Source organism: Dendrobates tinctorius, unplaced genomic scaffold (assembly GCF_039654945.1).
Source record: "Dendrobates tinctorius isolate UK_male_01 unplaced genomic scaffold, ASM3965494v1 ptg000117l, whole genome shotgun sequence".
In the NCBI taxonomy this organism is placed as follows: domain Eukaryota; kingdom Metazoa; phylum Chordata; class Amphibia; order Anura; family Dendrobatidae; genus Dendrobates; species Dendrobates tinctorius.
The window spans coordinates 700783-719744 of record NW_027361785.1 but is presented as its reverse complement, the minus strand read 5'-3'; the positions used below and the strand labels follow the sequence as shown (position 1 = coordinate 719744).

Below are 18962 nucleotides of genomic sequence, written 5' to 3'. Positions count from 1 at the left end.
TTTATTCCACAGCTCATTACATACATTATCATCAGTGTCCCCAATGGGGCTCACAATCTAAATTCCCTATCAGTATGTCTTTCGAGTGTGGGAGGAAATATATGTATATTGTGACAACGTCTCTGGAAAAGTCCTGGAGGGGAGATATGTTTCACACGTCTAATGATACGAAATCTAGAGTTTTATTTCCTCCAGCACAGTGAGGGTTAAGTTAAGTTATGTTATGGGCTGGTTTTTAAGTGGACATTCATTGAGCGAGTTGGAGAATGTCCACCTTATCTCCACCTACAGAGCTGACACCGCCATCTGCTGACAGGACCTTGGGATGTCACTGTCATGTGACCAATCACATGGGTGAGGAGTCACAAGGATCTTGGTGATGTCACAGTCATGTGATCAGTCACATGATGAGGAGTCACATGATCTGGGCTTAAATAGCTGAACTCCAGGGATAGTCTGGGCTGTGGAGGGCCTGGAAAGAAAGACTCCAGGAGAGTGTGTACATTGTGCTTGTTCAAGGACATTGCTAACCCTGAATGGGCAGGCCCCCACTAGTGCAATGACTGCAAGAAGTGCTACAGTTTTGTTTTGCCCAGAGGGCCATGTTTATTTTTTTGTGACTAAACCTCGGTGAGTGAGTGAGCAGATCTACCACAAATATATATATATATATATATATATATATACATATATAATTTTCAGATATGTGTTTTTTGTGGCATTGTATGTGAATGTATTGTGAATTAAGTATTGTTATTTGACTATATTGTTGCTAGGGGTCCGCTCCTCTTTTTTCGGATGATTAGTTACATTGTGACCACTATTTATTGTAGGGCCACTTTTTACACCAATGTAAGCGATGGAAACTTAGAATTAAGCTTTATAGCCTTGCATTGTGAAGGTAACTTGCGATCAAAGCATAAACCCCTGTGTGATCCCGTTAGTTTCATTTTAAAGTCATGTGAGCCAGCAGAGGCCGGGACATGTTTAGAAAGGATTAGGGGCTCCAGTGTTTGCCAGAAGTGTTTCTTTTAAAAAAAAAAATAGGACTGTACAGACGAAAGACGTACTCCGCACTCTGTTTACTGAATGAACTTATTGTTATTGCCGGAGATTGTTCCCCTTTAAGCAATATAATTAATTATTATATACAATTTTCTCTCTATTTTATCTTTTTATTTGGCTTTTAATAGCTTTAAGCTAATATACAGCAAACAAGCAAAGCAAAAAAAGTCAAATGCTTAATTTCCTCTCTTTGATGATAACAAGCTGATGTTCTTCTTATTCTGTAGGCACTTGATGGCTTTATTATAGTGGTTACAACAGATGGGAGTATAATCTATGTCTCTGATAGTATCACACCACTACTTGGGCATTTACCAGTAAGTTTTTTTTCTTTTTTCCATTGTACCAAAAATAGTACAAGAGTTAGAGAGTTAGATATATTTCTAATAGCAATTGTTGCACTCATCGTATAGTGTTGACTAGAGTTGAGCGATACCAGCCGATACTTGAAAATATCGGATCGGAATGGATCGGCCGATCTTTAAAAAAAGTATCGGTATCGCCGATTCCGATACCGGGAACCAATGCAAGTCAATGGGGCCAAAATATCGGAATTAAAAAAAACCCTTTCTTTCCTTGTAGGTTAATTCTACATGAAGAAAAACAACTAAGAATAATGTAGAATGTATTGTGGGAGGTGGAGGAGACATTAAAGCCATAGAGGTTTAGCCCAATCAAATGGAATAGCAGGAATTAAACTTTTTTTTTAAAGATGTTAGGAGTTACAAAGATATTGACTATGTTAGCCTCATTTATATTTTGCCAGACATGTATGTCTTCTTCTTCTACTTCCTTTTTTTACATTCTTCTTCTTCTTCTTCTACTTCCTTTTTTTACATTCTTCTTCTTCTTCTTCTTCTACTTCCTTTTTTTACATTCTTCTTCTTCTTCTTCTACTTCCTTTTTTTACATTCTTCTTCTTCTTCTTCTACTTCCTTTTTTTACATTCTTCTTCTTCTACTTCCTTTTTTTACATTCTTCTTCTTCTTCTTCTACTTCCTTTTTTTACATTCTTCTTCTTATTCCTTTTTTTACATTCTTCTTCTTCTTCTTCTACTTCCTTTTTTTACATTCTTCTTCTTCTTCTTCTTCTTCTTCTTCTTCTTCCTTTTCTTACATTCTTCATATTCTTCTTATTCAACAATTATTATTCTACATATTCAGCTTCTTCATCTTCTTCCTATTCTTCTTCATCATATTCTTGTTTGTGTCAGGCATTCCTGTAGTTGTTATCTAGAAAAGTTAGAAGTTTACACCTTCCGTTCTGCCTGTCACAAAAGATTTACAACAGGATTTGTCCGCGTTCAGTTTGGCCTGCAGCAGCAGGCCTTTTCCAGGGGCACCACGAGGAGGAACGGACTCACCCCCATACACTGCTTAGTCTTCTTCTGCTTATAAATAAGATAATATCATTTGCTCAGAGTATTAGTCTTATGCTTAATGTTCTTCTGCTTTGTTTTTTTTATGCTTCTTTGTCTTCTCTCTCTTGTTGTTCTGCATCTTGGTGGTTGTCTTCCTGTTCTTTGTCCTCTTGAACCAGCTGACGGTACTGGCACCCGGAGGGGCAGCAGAAGGAACAAGAGCCAATGGCACTACCGAGGACCAGCTGACGGTGCTGGAACCCGGTTACTAAGCAGGAGGTACCTGTGCTACAAAGCACTACCAAGGACCAGCAGACGTTGCCGGAACTCGGATACCGAGATGGAGGCACCTAGGCCAAAGGCTCTGACGAGAACCAGCTGACGGTGCTGGAACCCGGAGGGGTAGCATAAGCTGCAAGAGCAAATGGAAATAGCGAGGACCAGCTGACAGTGCTGGCACCCGGAGGGGCAGCAGAAGGAATAAGAGCCAATGGCACAACCGAGGACCAGCTGACGGTGCTGGAACCCGGTTACTAAGCAGGAGGTACCTGTGCTACAAAGCACTACCAAGGACCAGCAGACGTTGCCGGAACTCGGATACCGAGATGGAGGCACCTAGGCCAAAGGCTCTGACGAGAACCAGCTGACGGTGCTGGAACCCGGAGGGGTAGCATAAGCTGCAAGAGCAAATGGAAATAGCGAGGACCAGCTGACAGTGCTGGCACCCGGAGGGGCAGCAGAAGGAATAAGAGCCAATGGCACAACCGAGGACCAGCTGACGGTGCTGGAACCCGGTTACTAAGCAGGAGGTACCTGTGCTACAAAGCACTACCAAGGACCAGCAGACGTTGCCGGAACTCGGATACCGAGATGGAGGCACCTAGGCCAAAGGCTCTGACGAGAACCAGCTGACGGTGCTGGAACCCGGAGGGGTAGCATAAGCTGCAAGAGCAAATGGAAATAGCGAGGACCAGCTGACAGTGCTGGCACCCGGAGGGGCAGCAGAAGGAATAAGAGCCAATGGCACAACCGAGGACCAGCTGACGGTGCTGGAACCCGGTTACTAAGCAGGAGGTACCTGTGCTACAAAGCACTACCAAGGACCAGCAGACGTTGCCGGAACTCGGATACCGAGATGGAGGCACCTAGGCCAAAGGCTCTGATGATAACCAGCTGACGGTGCTGGAACCCGGAGGGGTATCAGAAGTTACCCCTGAAAAGCAAAGTTGGCATGCCGCAAGCTGGCCGCAGTTACCGAATCACACAGTCCTACAGGGGGTGCTTGTCCTACTGGCACTATGGAACAAACCTTTCTTACCAGAACCCGCAGTCCACATAGGAAGCACCTAAACTGCTGGCACCCTAGCCTCGGCTAACCCAACCGCAACACGACATGGCAACTTGGGGTGGCAAACTGACATTGACACTTCCCGGAAACAGCAGGCAGGGCTGGAACCAAGCTGGGCAGGAGGGAGTACCCGTGCCAAAGTCAGTTATGAGCAGCAACTGGCGATGTTGGAGCCCAGGACAAGCACTTAGCAGGCTGAGGCCTGATGTGCTGTCAATTGGGAGGCAGCAGGACAGATTGCCATCAAAACAGCAGGGGAACAGCTGACGTTACTGAACCCCACAAACACAGGAGCTAGTGTTTTACTCTGTGAAGACGGCACTTCCGAGCAACAACTGGCTGTGTTGAAGCCCAGGGACAAGCACGGAGCAGGCTTAGGCTGCATTGAAGAAATTTTAAGATCGGTTGTAGACTACTAATTTGAACCAAGCTCCACTTAGGCCTGTGGCTTCACTGATTTTCGTATTTCCCCTGTCCTCCAACCCCGCCAGTTACAGCTCCGAAGTGGCGTCTGCACAATCCACACTTGTTCCTGTGTTACAGGTGTTCAGTCCGGTCAGTTAATCCCCTGATGTGTGTCCGGCAATGTCGCCTGCTCTGTCCACATTCCCATAATGGGAATGTGGACAGAGCAGGCGACATTGCCGGACACACATCAGGGGATTAACTGACCGGACTGAACACCTGTAACACAGGAACAAGTGTGGATTGTGCAGACGCCACTTCGGAGCTGTAACTGGCAGGGTTGGAGGACAGGGGAAATACGAGAGACAGTGGAGCCACAGGCCTAATTGGAGCACGGTTAAAAATCAGTAGTGGTACGACTGTGTAGGCAGCAGGAGACTTTGCCATCCACACAGCAGGGGATCAGCTGACATTACTGAACCCCACTGAGACACGGGAGCAAGTATCTCTTTCCGTGTGGACGGCACTTCCGAACTACAACTGGCTGTGTTGAAGCCCAGGAAATAGGAGGGTGTAGGCAGAGGCCTACTGTATTTTGAATGAGGTGACAGCAGGAGAGACTGCCATCCACACAGCAGGGGATCAGCTGACATTACTGAACCCCACTGAGACACGGGAGCAAGTATCTCTTTCCGTGTGGACGGCACTTCCGAACTACAACTGGCTGTGTTGAAGCCCAGGAAATAGGAGGGTGTAGGCAGAGGCCTACTGTATTTTGAATGAGTTTACAGCAGGAGAGACTGCCATCCACACAGCAGGGGATCAGCTGACGTTACTGAACCCCACTGAGACACGGGAGCAAGTATCTCTTTCCGTGTGGACGGCACTTCCAAACTACAACTGGCTGTGTTGAAGCCCAGGAAATAGGAGGGTGTAGGCAGAGGCCTACTGTATTTTGAATGAGGTGACAGCAGGAGAGACTGCCATCCACACAGCAGGGGATCAGCTGACATTACTGAACCCCACTGAGACACGGGAGCAAGTATCTCTTTCCGTGTGGACGGCACTTCCGAACTACAACTGGCTGTGTTGAAGCCCAGGAAATAGGAGGGTGTAGGCAGAGGCCTACTGTATTTTGAATGAGTTTACAGCAGGAGAGACTGCCATCCACACAGCAGGGGATCAGCTGACGTTACTGAACCCCACTGAGACACGGGAGCAAGTATCTCTTTCCGTGTGGACGGCACTTCCGAACTACAACTGGCTGTGTTGAAGCCCAGGAAATAGGAGGGTGTAGGCAGAGGCCTACTGTATTTTGAATGAGGTGACAGCAGGAGAGACTGCCATCCACACAGCAGGGGATCAGCTGACGTTACTGAACCCCACTGAGACACGGGAGCAAGTATCTCTTTCCGTGTGGACGGCACTTCCGAACTACAACTGGCTGTGTTGAAGCCCAGGAAATAGGAGGGTGTAGGCAGAGGCCTACTGTATTTTGAATGAGTTTACAGCAGGAGAGACTGCCATCCACACAGCAGGGGATCAGCTGACGTTACTGAACCCCACTGAGACACGGGAGCAAGTATCTCTTTCCGTGTGGACGGCACTTCCGAACTACAACTGGCTGTGTTGAAGCCCAGGAAATAGGAGGGTGTAGGCAGAGGCCTACTGTCTTTGTAATGCGGAGACAGCAGGAGAGACTGCCATCTCCACAGCAGGGGATCAGCTGGCAATGATGAACCCCACTAACACTTGAACGAATGTGTTTGGCTCTGTGGAGACGACACTTCTGAACACCAACTGACGCTGTTGGAGCCCAGGATTAGGCGAGGAGCAGGCTGTGGCCTACTGGATTTTGGCACGTGAAGGCAGCAGGAGACTTGCCATCTCCACAGCAGGGGAACAGCTGGCAGTGCTGAACCCCACTAACACTCTAACGAAGGTGTTTGGCTCTGTGGAGACGACACTTCTGAACACCAACTGACGCTGTTGGAGCCCAGGATTAGGCGAGGAGCAGGCTGGGGCCTACTGGATTTTGGCAGGTGAAGGCAGCAGGAGACTTGCCATCTCCACAGCAGGGGAACAGCTGGCAGTGCTGAACCCCACTAACACTCTAACGAATGTGTTTGGCTCTGTGGAGACGACACTTCTGAACACCAACTGACGCTGTTGGAGCCCAGGATTAGGCGAGGAGCAGGCTGGGGCCTACTGGATTTTGGCAGGTGAAGGCAGCAGGAGACTTGCCATCTCCACAGCAGGGGAACAGCTGGCAGTGCTGAACCCTACTAACACTCTAACGAAGGTGTTTGGCTCTGTGGAGACGACACTTCTGAACACCAACTGACGCTGTTGGAGCCCAGGATTAGGCGAGGAGCAGGCTGGGGCCTACTGGATTTTGGCAGGTGAAGGCAGCAGGAGACTTGCCATCTCCACAGCAGGGGAACAGCTGGCAGTGCTGAACCCCACTAACACTCTAACGAAGGTGTTTGGCTCTGTGGAGACGACACTTCTGAACACCAACTGACGCTGTTGGAGCCCAGGATTAGGCGAGGAGCAGGCTGGGGCCTACTGGATTTTGGCAGGTGAAGGCAGCAGGAGACTTGCCATCTCCACAGCAGGGGAACAGCTGGCAGTGCTGAACCCCACAAACACTCTAACGAAGGTGTTTGGCTCTGTGGAGACGACACTTCTGAACACCAACTGACGCTGTTGGAGCCCAGGATTAGGCGAGGAGCAGGCTGGGGCCTACTGGATTTTGGCAGGTGAAGGCAGCAGGAGACTTGCCATCTCCACAGCAGGGGAACAGCTGGCAGTGCTGAACCCCACTAACACTCTAACGAATGTGTTTGGCTCTGTGGAGACGACACTTCTGAACACCAACTGACGCTGTTGGAGCCCAGGATTAGGCGAGGAGCAGGCTGTGGCCTACTGGATTTTGGCAGGTGAAGGCAGCAGGAGACTTGCCATCTCCACAGCAGGGGAACAGCTGGCAGTGCTGAACCCCACTAACACTCTAACGAAGGTGTTTGGCTCTGTGGAGACGACACTTCTGAACACCAACTGACGCTGTTGGAGCCCAGGATTAGGCGAGGAGCAGGCTGGGGCCTACTGGATTTTGGCAGGTGAAGGCAGCAGGAGACTTGCCATCTCCACAGCAGGGGAACAGCTGGCAGTGCTGAACCCCACTAACACTCTAACGAAGGTGTTTGGCTCTGTGGAGACGACACTTCTGAACACCAACTGACGCTTTTGGAGCCCAGGATTAGGCGAGGAGCAGGCTGGGGCCTACTGGATTTTGGCAGGTGAAGGCAGCAGGAGACTTGCCATCTCCACAGCAGGGGAACAGCTGGCAGTGCTGAACCCCACTAACACTCTAACGAAGGTGTTTGGCTCTGTGGAGACGACACTTCTGAACACCAACTGAAGCTGTTGGAGCCCAGGATTACGCATGCCGCATGCAGAGGCCAATGGGCAGCGGTTTTTATGGAGGTTGTGGACTACTACTGATTCTAACCATGCTCCACTTAGGCCTCTGGCTCCACTGTCTCTACTATTTACCCTGGCCTCCAACCCCGCCAGCTACATCTCTGAAGTGGCGTCAGCACAATCTACACTTGTTCCTGTGTTACTGGTGCTCAGTCCCGTCAGTTGATCCCCTGATGTTTGTCCGGCAAGTTCGCCAGCTCTGTCCTCATTCCCACTACTGGTTATGGGAATGTGGACAGAGCAGGAGACCTTGCCGGACACACATCAGGGGATAAACTGATGGGACTGAGCCACAGGAACACAGGAACAAGTGTAGATTGTGCTGACGCCACTTCAGAGATGTAGATGGCGGGGTTGGAGGTCAGGGGAAATAGTAGAGACAGTGGAGCCAGAGACCTAAGTTGGGCACGGTTAAAAATCAGTAGTGGTTTGAATGTTGATGGAGCTGGTGACTTTGCCGTCCACACAGCAGGGGATCAGCTGGCATTACTGAACCCCACTAACACAGGAGCTAGTGTGTTTCTCTGTGCAGACGACACATCTGAGCGACAACTGGCTGTGTTGAAGCAAAGGGATTATAGTTCAGGTGGTAGAAAAATGAACACACCAGCAGACCTGGATACAGTTGCCAACCACTAATTTAGTCTGTAAGAGGAATGGCAAAGTCTTTGGAGATCCAGGCCTTGTTCATTTTCAGAAAAGTCAGCCGGTCAACATTATCGGAAGATAGTCGCGTGCGACGGTCTGTTAGTACACCACCTGCGGCACTAAAGACACGTTCCGATAATACACTGGCAGCAGGGCAAGCCAGCACCTCCAATGCATACTGGCTAAGCTCTGGCCATGTATCCAGCTTAGAGACCCAAAACTTGAAGGGGGAAGAGCCATCTGGGAGTACAGCGACAGGGCAAGACATGTAGTCTGACACCATCTGACGGAAGCGTTGCCTCCTGCTGACTCGAGGCGTCGCTGATGGTGTAGACAATTGTGGTGGACACACAAAACTTTGCCACATTTGGGCCATAGTGGTCTTGCCTTGTGCTGCGGCGCTGCCTCTGCTCCCTCTTTGTGCAGAGTTTCCTCCACTGCCTCGACGCACAGAGCTGCTTTGTAAAGCACTAGCAACAATGCTGTCGGGTGGAATGGAAAACATTATGGACTGCACCAGTGACTCTTCGTACTCCCGCATTTTACGCTCCCGGTTCAACGTTGGTATGAGCCTTTGTACGCTGTCCCGATAGCGAGGATCTAGGAGGGTGTACACCCAATAATCAGCCGAGACGAGAATGTGGGCGATGCGGCGGTCGTTTCTCAGGCACTGCAGCATGAAATCAACCATGTGCTGCAGACTCCCAACTGCCAAAGAACCGCTGTCCCCTGTTTGAGGCGTGACCTCGGCCTGCTCTGCATCACCCCACCCTCGCTGTACATACTGAGTAGAGGTTTGTGTACCTCCCTCCTCTGGAGAGATGTCTTCCTCCTCCATCGACTCCTCCTCATCCTCCTCACAAAGTGTCCCCTGCCTAGGCCTTTGTGAGGAAACACGTAGCGCAGACTGTCCAGAAGCAGATGGCATTTGGGACTCCTCATCCTCCACCTCTTCTGAAACCTCATCCCTTAGTGCTTGCAGTGTTTGTTGAAGCAGGCAGATAAGGGGGACAGTCATGCTGACTAGTGCATCATCTGCACTCGCCATCCGCGTGGATTCATCGAAGGCACGCAAAACGAGGCAGATGTCCTTCATAGAGGCCCACTCAATGGTGCTGAAGTGTGAACGGCGCACAGTGCGACTTGTTTGCGCCTGATGCAGCTGGTACTCCATGACTGCTGCCTGCTGCTCACACAACCGCTCCAACATATGTAACGTTGAATTCCACCGGGTGGGTAGGTCACATATGATGCGATGTTCCGGAAGGCCAAATCGTCGCTGCAGAGCAGCGAGGCGCGATCTTGCCGTGCTGGAACGTCGCAAGTGAGCGCACTCTATGCGGACCTTGTGCAACAGTGCAGCAAGATCCGGATAGTCCCTCAGAAAGCTCTGCACGACCAAGTTAAGAACATGTGCCAGACATGGGATGTGTGTGAGGTTGCCTAGGCCAAGAGCTGCCACCAGATTTCGGCCATTGTCACACACTACCAAGCCCGGCTGGAGATTCGCTGGCCCAAACCACACATCGCTCTCCAGCTTGATAGCATTCCAGAGCTCCTGCGCTGTGTGGCTTCGATTCCCCAAAGAAATTAATTTGAGTACAGCCTGTTGACGTTTGGCCACGGCTGTGCTCATATCGGTCGTAACAGGCTCCTGCTCTGCTGTTTCTGAGGAACTTGAGTAGGAGGAGGAGTCTATGTGTACAGACTGGAGTCCTGCAATCCGTGGCGTTGGAAGAACACGTACAGCTCCACTCTCCAGATCCGTACCCGGCTCCACAACATTGACCCAGTGGGCAGTGAGGGAAAGGTATCGTCCCTGTCCATGGTTACTGGTCCACGCATCGGTGGTCAGGTGGACCTTGCTACTAACGGCGTTTAGTAGCGCATGTTTTATTTTGCCCTCAACATGTTTCTGCAGGGCAGGGACGGCTCGCCTGCTGAAATAAAAGCGGCTGGGCACGTTGTATTGGGGGACTGCCAATGCCATTAAGTCCCGGAAGGTGTCAGTGTCCACCAGCCTGAATGACAGCATTTCAACTGCCAGAAGTTTGGCAATGCCAGCATTCAGAGACTGTGCTCGGGGATGGTTTGCCGAGTAAGGGCGCCTTTTATCCCATGCCTGTGCTACCGATGGCTGTGATGGATGGGAACGTGCTGCTATGGGTGTAATCTGACAGGGTCTCCGGACAACAGTGGCAGAGGTTCTTCCTTGGCGATCCTGTGAGGAAGCCGAACCAGCAGTGTGTGAGCTGGAGGAAGAGGGCCCAACACGAACTGAAGAGGTGGTAGGTGGTGCTGTACGTTGGCCTACGTCTTCAGGGTGTCTCTGCAACTCCAACTCGTGCTTGGTGCGCACATGTTTCCACATATTTGTGGTATTGAGGTTGCTGACATTTCTCCCTCTTTTGACTCTCTGATGACACAGCTTGCATTTGACAAAGCAAATGTCATCTGCAACTGTGTCAAAAAAGGACCACGCACTGCAACTCTTGTGAGCGCCCGGTTTGCCTTTGGAAGGAGGAATGCTCCTAACGGGTGCCGAAGTGGAGGGTACAGGCAACCAAGTCTTCCCCCTCCCTCTGCCTCCTGTTTTGGCCGGTAGGGGAATCTCTTCCTCCGAGCTGCTCCCACCACCTTCCTGTTGCTCACGCCATGATGGGTCAAGGACCTCATCATCTTCCCTCCCCTCTTCAAACAGCTGCTTCTCCGGGGTTGTCTCGCCAGCACCGTACGCACCAGAAAGTGGCAACTGAGTCTCGTCATCATCTGATGCGTACTGAGGTGTGCTGACCATAGGCACTGGCCCACTCGCCTCTTCAGATTCAGAGGGACAAAGAAGTTGCGCATCACTGCATACTCCCTCTTCTTCACATTCAGGAATGCTGCTTGGCTGGCCCCCTCTTTCCAAGCCAACAGATTCCGAGAACAGAAGTAGAGACTGTGATGGCTCCTGTCCATGTCTCTCTGACTGCCTGGGCACTTTGGCAGGTGGTGAAGAGACAGATGGTTGCTCTTCGGTGCTCTGACCCTGAGAGGATGCGGAAGTAATTGAAGTCGATGCGTTAGCTGCCATCCATCCGACAACGGCTTCAATTTGTTCCTCCCGCAGCAGTGGGGTACGTTGAGGTCCTACAAAGCTGCGCATAAAGGACTGTTGCCTGCTAAAACTGGGGGATGCTGATCCACTGGTGCCCGCAGCAGGCCCAGAATCCCCACGTCCTCTACCTGTAGAATCCCCACGTCCTCTCCCTGCAGAATCCCCACATCCTCTCCCTGCTGAAACTCCACGCCCACGCCCACGCCCACGCGCCTTACTCCCTGCCTTCTTCATCTTGCAAGACTGCTTAAGATAGGCAAAAAAGTACAAAGGGGGGCCTTAGTGTGCTTATTCCTGAACAGCTGGTTACAGGTACAAGAAACACTAATTTTATGAAGTGTGTGTGTGTGTGTGGACTAGACTTTAATAGGAGCTGATGTGGCCTACACAAGTTCAAAATGTAGTGTTTGGTGAACTTTTTTTGTGGTTTCTTTGTTGGAAACAAACTCAAAGTATGTGAACAAAGAATTGAAACTGATAGTATCACCAACTTTTTGGAGCTATTACAATGCAGGCAGGTAACCTACAATGCAAAAGATGAGGCTCCAAAAAAATTGGGTAATACTAATCTGGCTGCGCCGGCAGGGCACAAGCCAGAAAAAAAGGCTCCTCTATCTACTCCTATATAGTGTTTGCAACCAACCAATGTTGATGGATACGGATGGATGCACACTAATAGGAGAAGAAAAAATGAGCTGCACTCAAAGACAAATATGTGTGAGGCAGTGACGCACGTTGAGCGTCCTACAACCAGACGTAGCTGCAGGACACTCTACTCAGCGTGAGCTGCACTCACACATAGTCAGAGGCCTCTCAGACAGCCGTCAACAGTGCAGCTAAGTGGGCACTGGCACTGACAGGCTGCAGAAAGGCTCCGCTGTGTACTCCTTTATAGTGTTTGCAACCACCGTAGATGGAGACGGATGGATGCACACTAATAGAAGAAAAAATGAGCTGCACTCAAATAAAAATATGTGTGAGGCACTGACGCACGCTGAGCGTCCTACAGCCAGACGTAGCTGCAGGACACACTACTCAGCGTGAGCTGCACTCACACACAGTCAGAGACCTCTCAGACAGCCGTGAACAGTGCAGCAAAGTGGACACTAGCACTGAAAGGCTGCAGAAAGGCTCCGCTGTCTACTACTAGTGTTTGCAACCAACGTATATGGATACGGATGGAAGCACACTAGATTGAAATTATGTAAAAAATGCAGCTCAAAAAATAAGAGATGTATGAGGCAGCAGTGATCACACTGGGTGGCCTACAGCCTGACGTGGCTGCAGGACCCACTCCACAGCGTGAGCTGCACTCACACAGCCCTTGCAGACAGCTGTGAACACTGCTGCTAGGGCAAAGAAGGCTACAGTGGTGGTTTATGTAGCCTGGGTAAAGCACTAGATGTTTGGTGGAATCGCTATTTCTAACTGTCCCTCACAGTCTTCTACAGCAGCCTGTCCCTAACTGAATTCACAGCAGAGTGACCAGAAATGGCGGCTGCGGTGGCTTTTATAGTGCATCATGACATCATTTCGGCAGCCAATCACAGCCATGCCAATAGTTAACATGCCTACATGCCTAACAGGATGTGCCCACACTTCGGAGGATTCCCATTGGCTTAATCAAAGCAAGCAGGCTCATAGCATGATGGGAACTTCCTATTCCGATTCCGATTCCGGAATCCGATATGACAAAAGTATCGGAATTAAGTATCGGAATTCCGATACCGCTAATATCGGCCGATACCCGATACTTGCGGTATCGGAATGCTCAACACTAGTGTTGACTATTTGCATCAATAGTTTTGATGGTTTTGTGATTACAACCCAATATTTCAGCAATTTCAAGGGCGATGCATCCTTCTGCGAGACTGAAGGGTGCTGATATCCTTATCCCACACTCTCCCCCATGACACAAGTGCATATCACCTGATCTGCTTCATCCCATAAGAATTGAAGTTTGAACAGTTTGAAGTTGGAAAATATGCATAAAAATTATGATATGGTCAAAATATTCACGTTTCTAATAATTGTGCACAGTGTATGTGTCCTGTATTGTCTGAATTTGGTTTTCTGTAATTTCAGACAGTCCAGTTGCAAAATTGTCTCTAGCTGGGGTGGGCGATTCATTTTCCTGAGGGCCATAAGAGAGACCTTGACTGTTGTGGAGGGCCGAACTGATAGGCTGAAATGAATTAAGTTCAATATTAATATCAACATATAATTATGACATCCCCCTATTTACTGTCTGAACCCAAATACAGCCCCTTCTATATCTCGTTTGGGCCCCACACAGCCTCCCAATACCCCACACAGCCCCCCCATGTTCAGTATATGAGCCCTACACAGCCCCCATGTCCAATATATGAGCCCTACACATCCTCCCCATGGTCACCATACGATCCCCACACAGCCTCCCCATGTCCAGCATATAAGCACCACACATCCACCCCATAGCCTCCTCATGTCCATAATGATACCCTCATAGCCTTACCCATGTCTGCAATAAGCCCCATAGCCTCCCCATATTCACAGTACGACCCCCATAGCCTTCCCATGTCCACAGTAAGTCCCCCATAGCCTCCCCATGCCCATGATAAGACCCCCAGAGCCCCCCTATATCCATAAGACCCCCATAGCCTCTCCATGTGCAGCCAAACATCCCATATACATAAATAACTAAAAATGAACACCACATAATAACCTTGGTCCCATTCCCCTGGCGCTGACTCACCGCAGTACACAGCTGACACCATGACATGACTTCATCGCGTCAGCTGTTTCTCACTCTGATTGGTGGAGGAAGTGGCCAGAAGTACTTCCTCCATCAGTGTAGTCAGCGTGGATATAGACAGTGGAGAGAGCGGGCGGGCACTGTTTTCAGTCCCTTGGCTGTCTCGTTCCGTGGGCTGGACTAGAACAGCCAGAGGGCCAGATGTGACCCGCGGGCCATACTTTGCCAGGTGTCTGGTCTATAGGTTAAGGATAACATTTTGAAAAGGAACATTTGTAAAACTAAGAACTAAGATATGTGAAGTCTATTTGATAAACTTTAGGGCTTCTACAATCAGAATAGCAGCAGGCAGATTTCCATGTCATCCTTGCATATTTTTTATTCTGATGGTACTGACAGTGTACCTAGGAAATTAACGGTGGAAGCTATGTAGTAATACACTGTATGCTATTGCTTTTTCTCCAACTGCCAGGAAAGGAGAAAATTTCTCATACCTGAAGTTAACTTCTCTGATGTTAGCACTTTAAAACAGTGGATACCTCTTGTAAAAGTTATTGCCAGGTTTGGATCACGATGAAAACTGTTTAGGGCCTGAAAAAGGGCCCGGGACTGTCTCCTGTAAATATCTATAAGGACATACTTATATGTAGACATAGGCACTGGTGTATGTGTTTCCATATACTATTCTAATATTATATTTTGCTTTATTTGATACAATCATTCATAAAATAACAGAAGTACATTCATTAGATGAAATGTTAACCCATCTAGTTATTTTTCTCTCTACAGTCAGATATCTTGGATCAAAATCTGTTGAATTTTTTACCAGAGCAAGAGCATTCTGACATCTATAAAATTCTGTCTTCACATATGCTTGTAACAGATTCTGCATCTCTCAGCTATCTAAATGGTGAGTTTAATGTTCCTTCCTCAGTTTTCATGCAAAAAATATGTTTGGGGTAGGACCAGACGTAGTGGTCAACACTTGGTCAGTATGCAGTCAAACTGTGGACATAATACACCCACCTCCTGCAGTCACAGTGACTGGCAAATGTATTCTAGGAAAAGAAGAGTCAATTGATTTCTTATTGTTAATGGTAATACAAAAACCTTAGTACGATTATAGAATCTGCCCAGTGAAGATCAGTTAACAACTGATCACTTATCGTCGGGATAGGTGATGATAATTTATTGATCAATGAGCACCACACCAATCAGCAGAACATAGAGCTTTCACCCCAGACCGCTGCTCCATTTATTTTCTATGGGGTTGTCAGATAAAGCAAAGCAAAGTGCTCAACTGCCTCATAGAGAATGAATGAAGCAGCGATGGGCATTGCCACTTAATTCTAACTGGGATAAAAATATCCCAATTATTGTACCCCATTGATCTAGATGGGTGCTTTCATATTGTGTTTAGTTAGATGCTCGGTGGCCCCGTTGGGGCTTATGCCCGAACCCACTCCCCCCAAAGCGTGATTTGGACATTAGACTATAAGGGTACCAACAGAGTGAACGTACGCTCTGAACATAATTTTCAGGTGTATACTCCTACTGGAGGTTGACACTCAGACAGTCTTCTACGTTTAGGTGTCTAACTCCTGTAGGCATATACACCCGAAAATGATGCACAACAGAGCACACGTTCACTCTGTCGGTACCATTATAGTCTGTGGCCCCATTGGCATATATGTCCGAATCCCGTTTTGCAAGGGGTTGTGACTTAAGCCTCGACAGAGCCATCGAGCGTGTAACAAGACACAACGTGAAAGCACACTAAAGGCCCTGTCACACACAGCGATATCGCCAGCGAGATCGATGATTTTGTGACGCCACAGCGATCTCGCCAGCGATATCGCTGTGAGTGACAAACATCAGCGACCGGCCCCCCTGCCGGGTATCGCTGATCGCGCTTCATCGTCCTGGGCCATTTTTTGATCGTTGGTCTCCTGGCCAGCGCGCATCGCTGCGTGTGGCAGCGGGAGAGCAACGATCAGTGACGCTGGACGCTGGTTTCCAATGTAAACAGCGGGTATCTAAGAGCCGCGCGGCTCTTGGATACCCGCTGTTTACCTTGGAGACCAGCTTGCTCGCTGGTCCTGATCGCTGGAGGGGCTGTCTATTTGACAACTCACCAGCGATCAGCTAACGATGTCCCAGCGATCCTATCCACGTCGGATCGTTGGTGTGATCGCTGGGACATTTATACGTGTAACGGGGCCTTAAGGTATCACCTCTACTGTCGATAGGTGACAACTTATCTTTAGTGGAAGACCTATTTAGCAATAAGTATTCAACTTTCACTTGTTTCTGTATAATCTATTTTCTTGAATAGGAGATAAATTACAGTACTCAGCAGCAGCCGCTTGACAATGAATGCTCTATGTCTGTCCACTGCTGGAGCAGTAGTCATCTGCTCAGTGGAGGTGCCACATGTTGGACCTGCACCCACCGGATTGGTCATCAGTATGTGAGCCCTGTACAACACCTTTAAAATAAATCCTCCCTGATCTAGATCTGTTACAAATTTTCATAGTTTATACAGGTATATATATATATATATCTTTGAATAGACCACCCCCTCTTTTGTACAGTATGTGTCTTCTTAACACAATTGGAGACCCACATAGCGATAAGCATGCATATCTTGCAGTTGTAGCCATGCTTTTATGTACCTGGCACAAATATTCAGATATTTTATTTGATGTGGCCTAGACCTTGGGTAACCACATTTAGCCATTACATTAGTATCATAGGGTGTTGAGCTGTGTTGCTACATAAATCCAGTAGTAAAAATGTTGAAAGTGCCTCATTTTCAGGCTTCAATAATTTAATAGCATTATTTTGCTAAGTCTGTAAAGGGAATCTGTCACCAGTATTGTACCTCCCAAAATTATTTATATGCACATGTAGTGCTTTGAAAGACAAATCCAGCAATACCTTTACATGGACAGTACATTCCTCTATTACTGAGAAATCAGCATTTGGATTGACATTCAATTGAGACTGAAGAGCTGTTTTTAGATCTGAAACCTCTGTCACTCCAGCTCTATTTCCTTCCTAGTGCTATCTCCTCCTGCTTCACTGACAACTCTGTTGCCTAAAGTCACAGAACATAGAGGCTGTCAGTCAAGCAGGAGAAATTGGGGTTAAGGGGGTAATAGAGCTGGAGTGACAGAGGTGTCAAATCTAAAAATAACTCTTCAGACTCATTTGCAGATTTTTCAGTAACAGATGAACAAATCGGCTATTTAAAGGTATTGCTGGACTTGCCTTTGAAAGCGCTACATGCGCATATAAACAGTTTGGCTTGTGAAATTCTGTTGACAGATTTCCTTTGATGGTATTCCGACATGGGGGATTTTTTGTTGCTTTTTTCCAGAAGAAATCTTTCTGTGTATTACAGTAGCAACATTGTGAATGAGATTTCAGAAAATCTAAGTTAAACGCTGTGCAGAATATCCAGCGCATAAATTGACCGGCTTTGTGGATTTGAACACAGCCTACCAATTTATGCCGTGGATGTTGCAATGTTTTCAAACTTTTTGAATACAAAGGGTGAAATGTGCAACAAATCTACAGCATTTCTGCAAATGGAACCTGCAAATTTTTGCAAGTGTGAATTTTGACTTTGAAATTTTCAAAAAGTACTGCTTTTTGGTGCATCCACTTTAGTTTTTGATAACATGGCTGACCGACCTAAACAGGCAATACAGGTAATTTTTTGTGTACTGTTATGTCCTGCCAGCATTTGTCTTAAATGTTTCACTCTGTTCACTATATTTTTTCATGAAAAAGACAACTTACATTTTAATTTGTACCTTCATTCAGGAAACTTCTCCTAAATCTTATCAAAAAATTGGAGGACCAAAGTATTTTACAGATGGGGACATCAGTCTTTGATAGATATGATTAAGTTAGTCACAGGGAACTAAAAATGTAATATTTATATAGGAAAGGTATTTTATATAATGACCTCCGATAACCAAAGACCCAATTGTTTATCTCCACCTCCAATATCCAAAATTAAAGTACGAACGTCAACGATTTTCAAGTTATATATTAAAAAACAGCTAATATGTTCAGGCATTTTTTCTCTTTCTGTGGTTTTTGAAGCATTTATTTGCCACTTTTTTTTTTTACACTTTTCTAATTACCTTTTTTCTTTATATGATTTTAATGCATTTATTTGCCACATTTTTTAGACTTTTCTAATGATCTTGTTTTTATTCTATAAAGCTGATAACAGTCTGGAATTTTGTTGTCATCTTTTGAGAGGAACTCTAAATCCCAAAGAATTTCCAACATATGAATATATAAAGTTTATGGGAAACTTCCGCTCCTGTAGCAACGGTAAGTAGTACATTCTTTAATTTGTCAGACTGTCTTTTAGTCATTGTACTACACTCTATGAGCACTCATTTTTTTAATTGATTCTTGAAATTTTTGCCATGTGCCACATTACTTGATATAAAACTTCACGTCTGGCCATTTAGTGTTCGGAAAGGAGCATCGGTACCTCGGACAGGACAGTGGAAAAATAAATAAGGCTGTAATAAAGTGAGCTACCACCGGAGGTACATTTTGAATATATTCAAGTCTGTATGGCACTGAAAGAAAATCCATAATTAAAAAAAAAATAGCTTTTTGAACTGGAAGCTGCTTTTTGTACCTTTTCCATTATTAAAATGTAACTGGGTCATGGTACATAATGTGTATGAATAAAAATAAAATGCAAATTCATGCCTCAAATCTCTTAGTAAATCACAACTAATAAAGAAAAATTCTGTATTTTTTTGTATTCGCATGTATGTA

The 18962-nt window shown here is 47.1% G+C and overlaps 1 protein-coding gene across 3 annotated transcripts in view; it reads left to right on the top strand.

Moving 5' to 3' along the window:
- The window catches only part of NPAS2 (neuronal PAS domain protein 2), a 168080-nt gene that overhangs the window by 78685 nt on the left and 70433 nt on the right, over positions 1–18962 (top strand). For all 3 annotated transcript variants that reach the window (XM_073590461.1, XM_073590460.1, XM_073590462.1), the window contains exons 5-7: positions 1293–1382; positions 14937–15057; positions 18387–18500. In XM_073590461.1, the coding sequence (XP_073446562.1) occupies positions 1293–1382; positions 14937–15057; positions 18387–18500 (325 nt within the window). The remainder of the gene's footprint in view (positions 1–1292; positions 1383–14936; positions 15058–18386; positions 18501–18962) is intronic.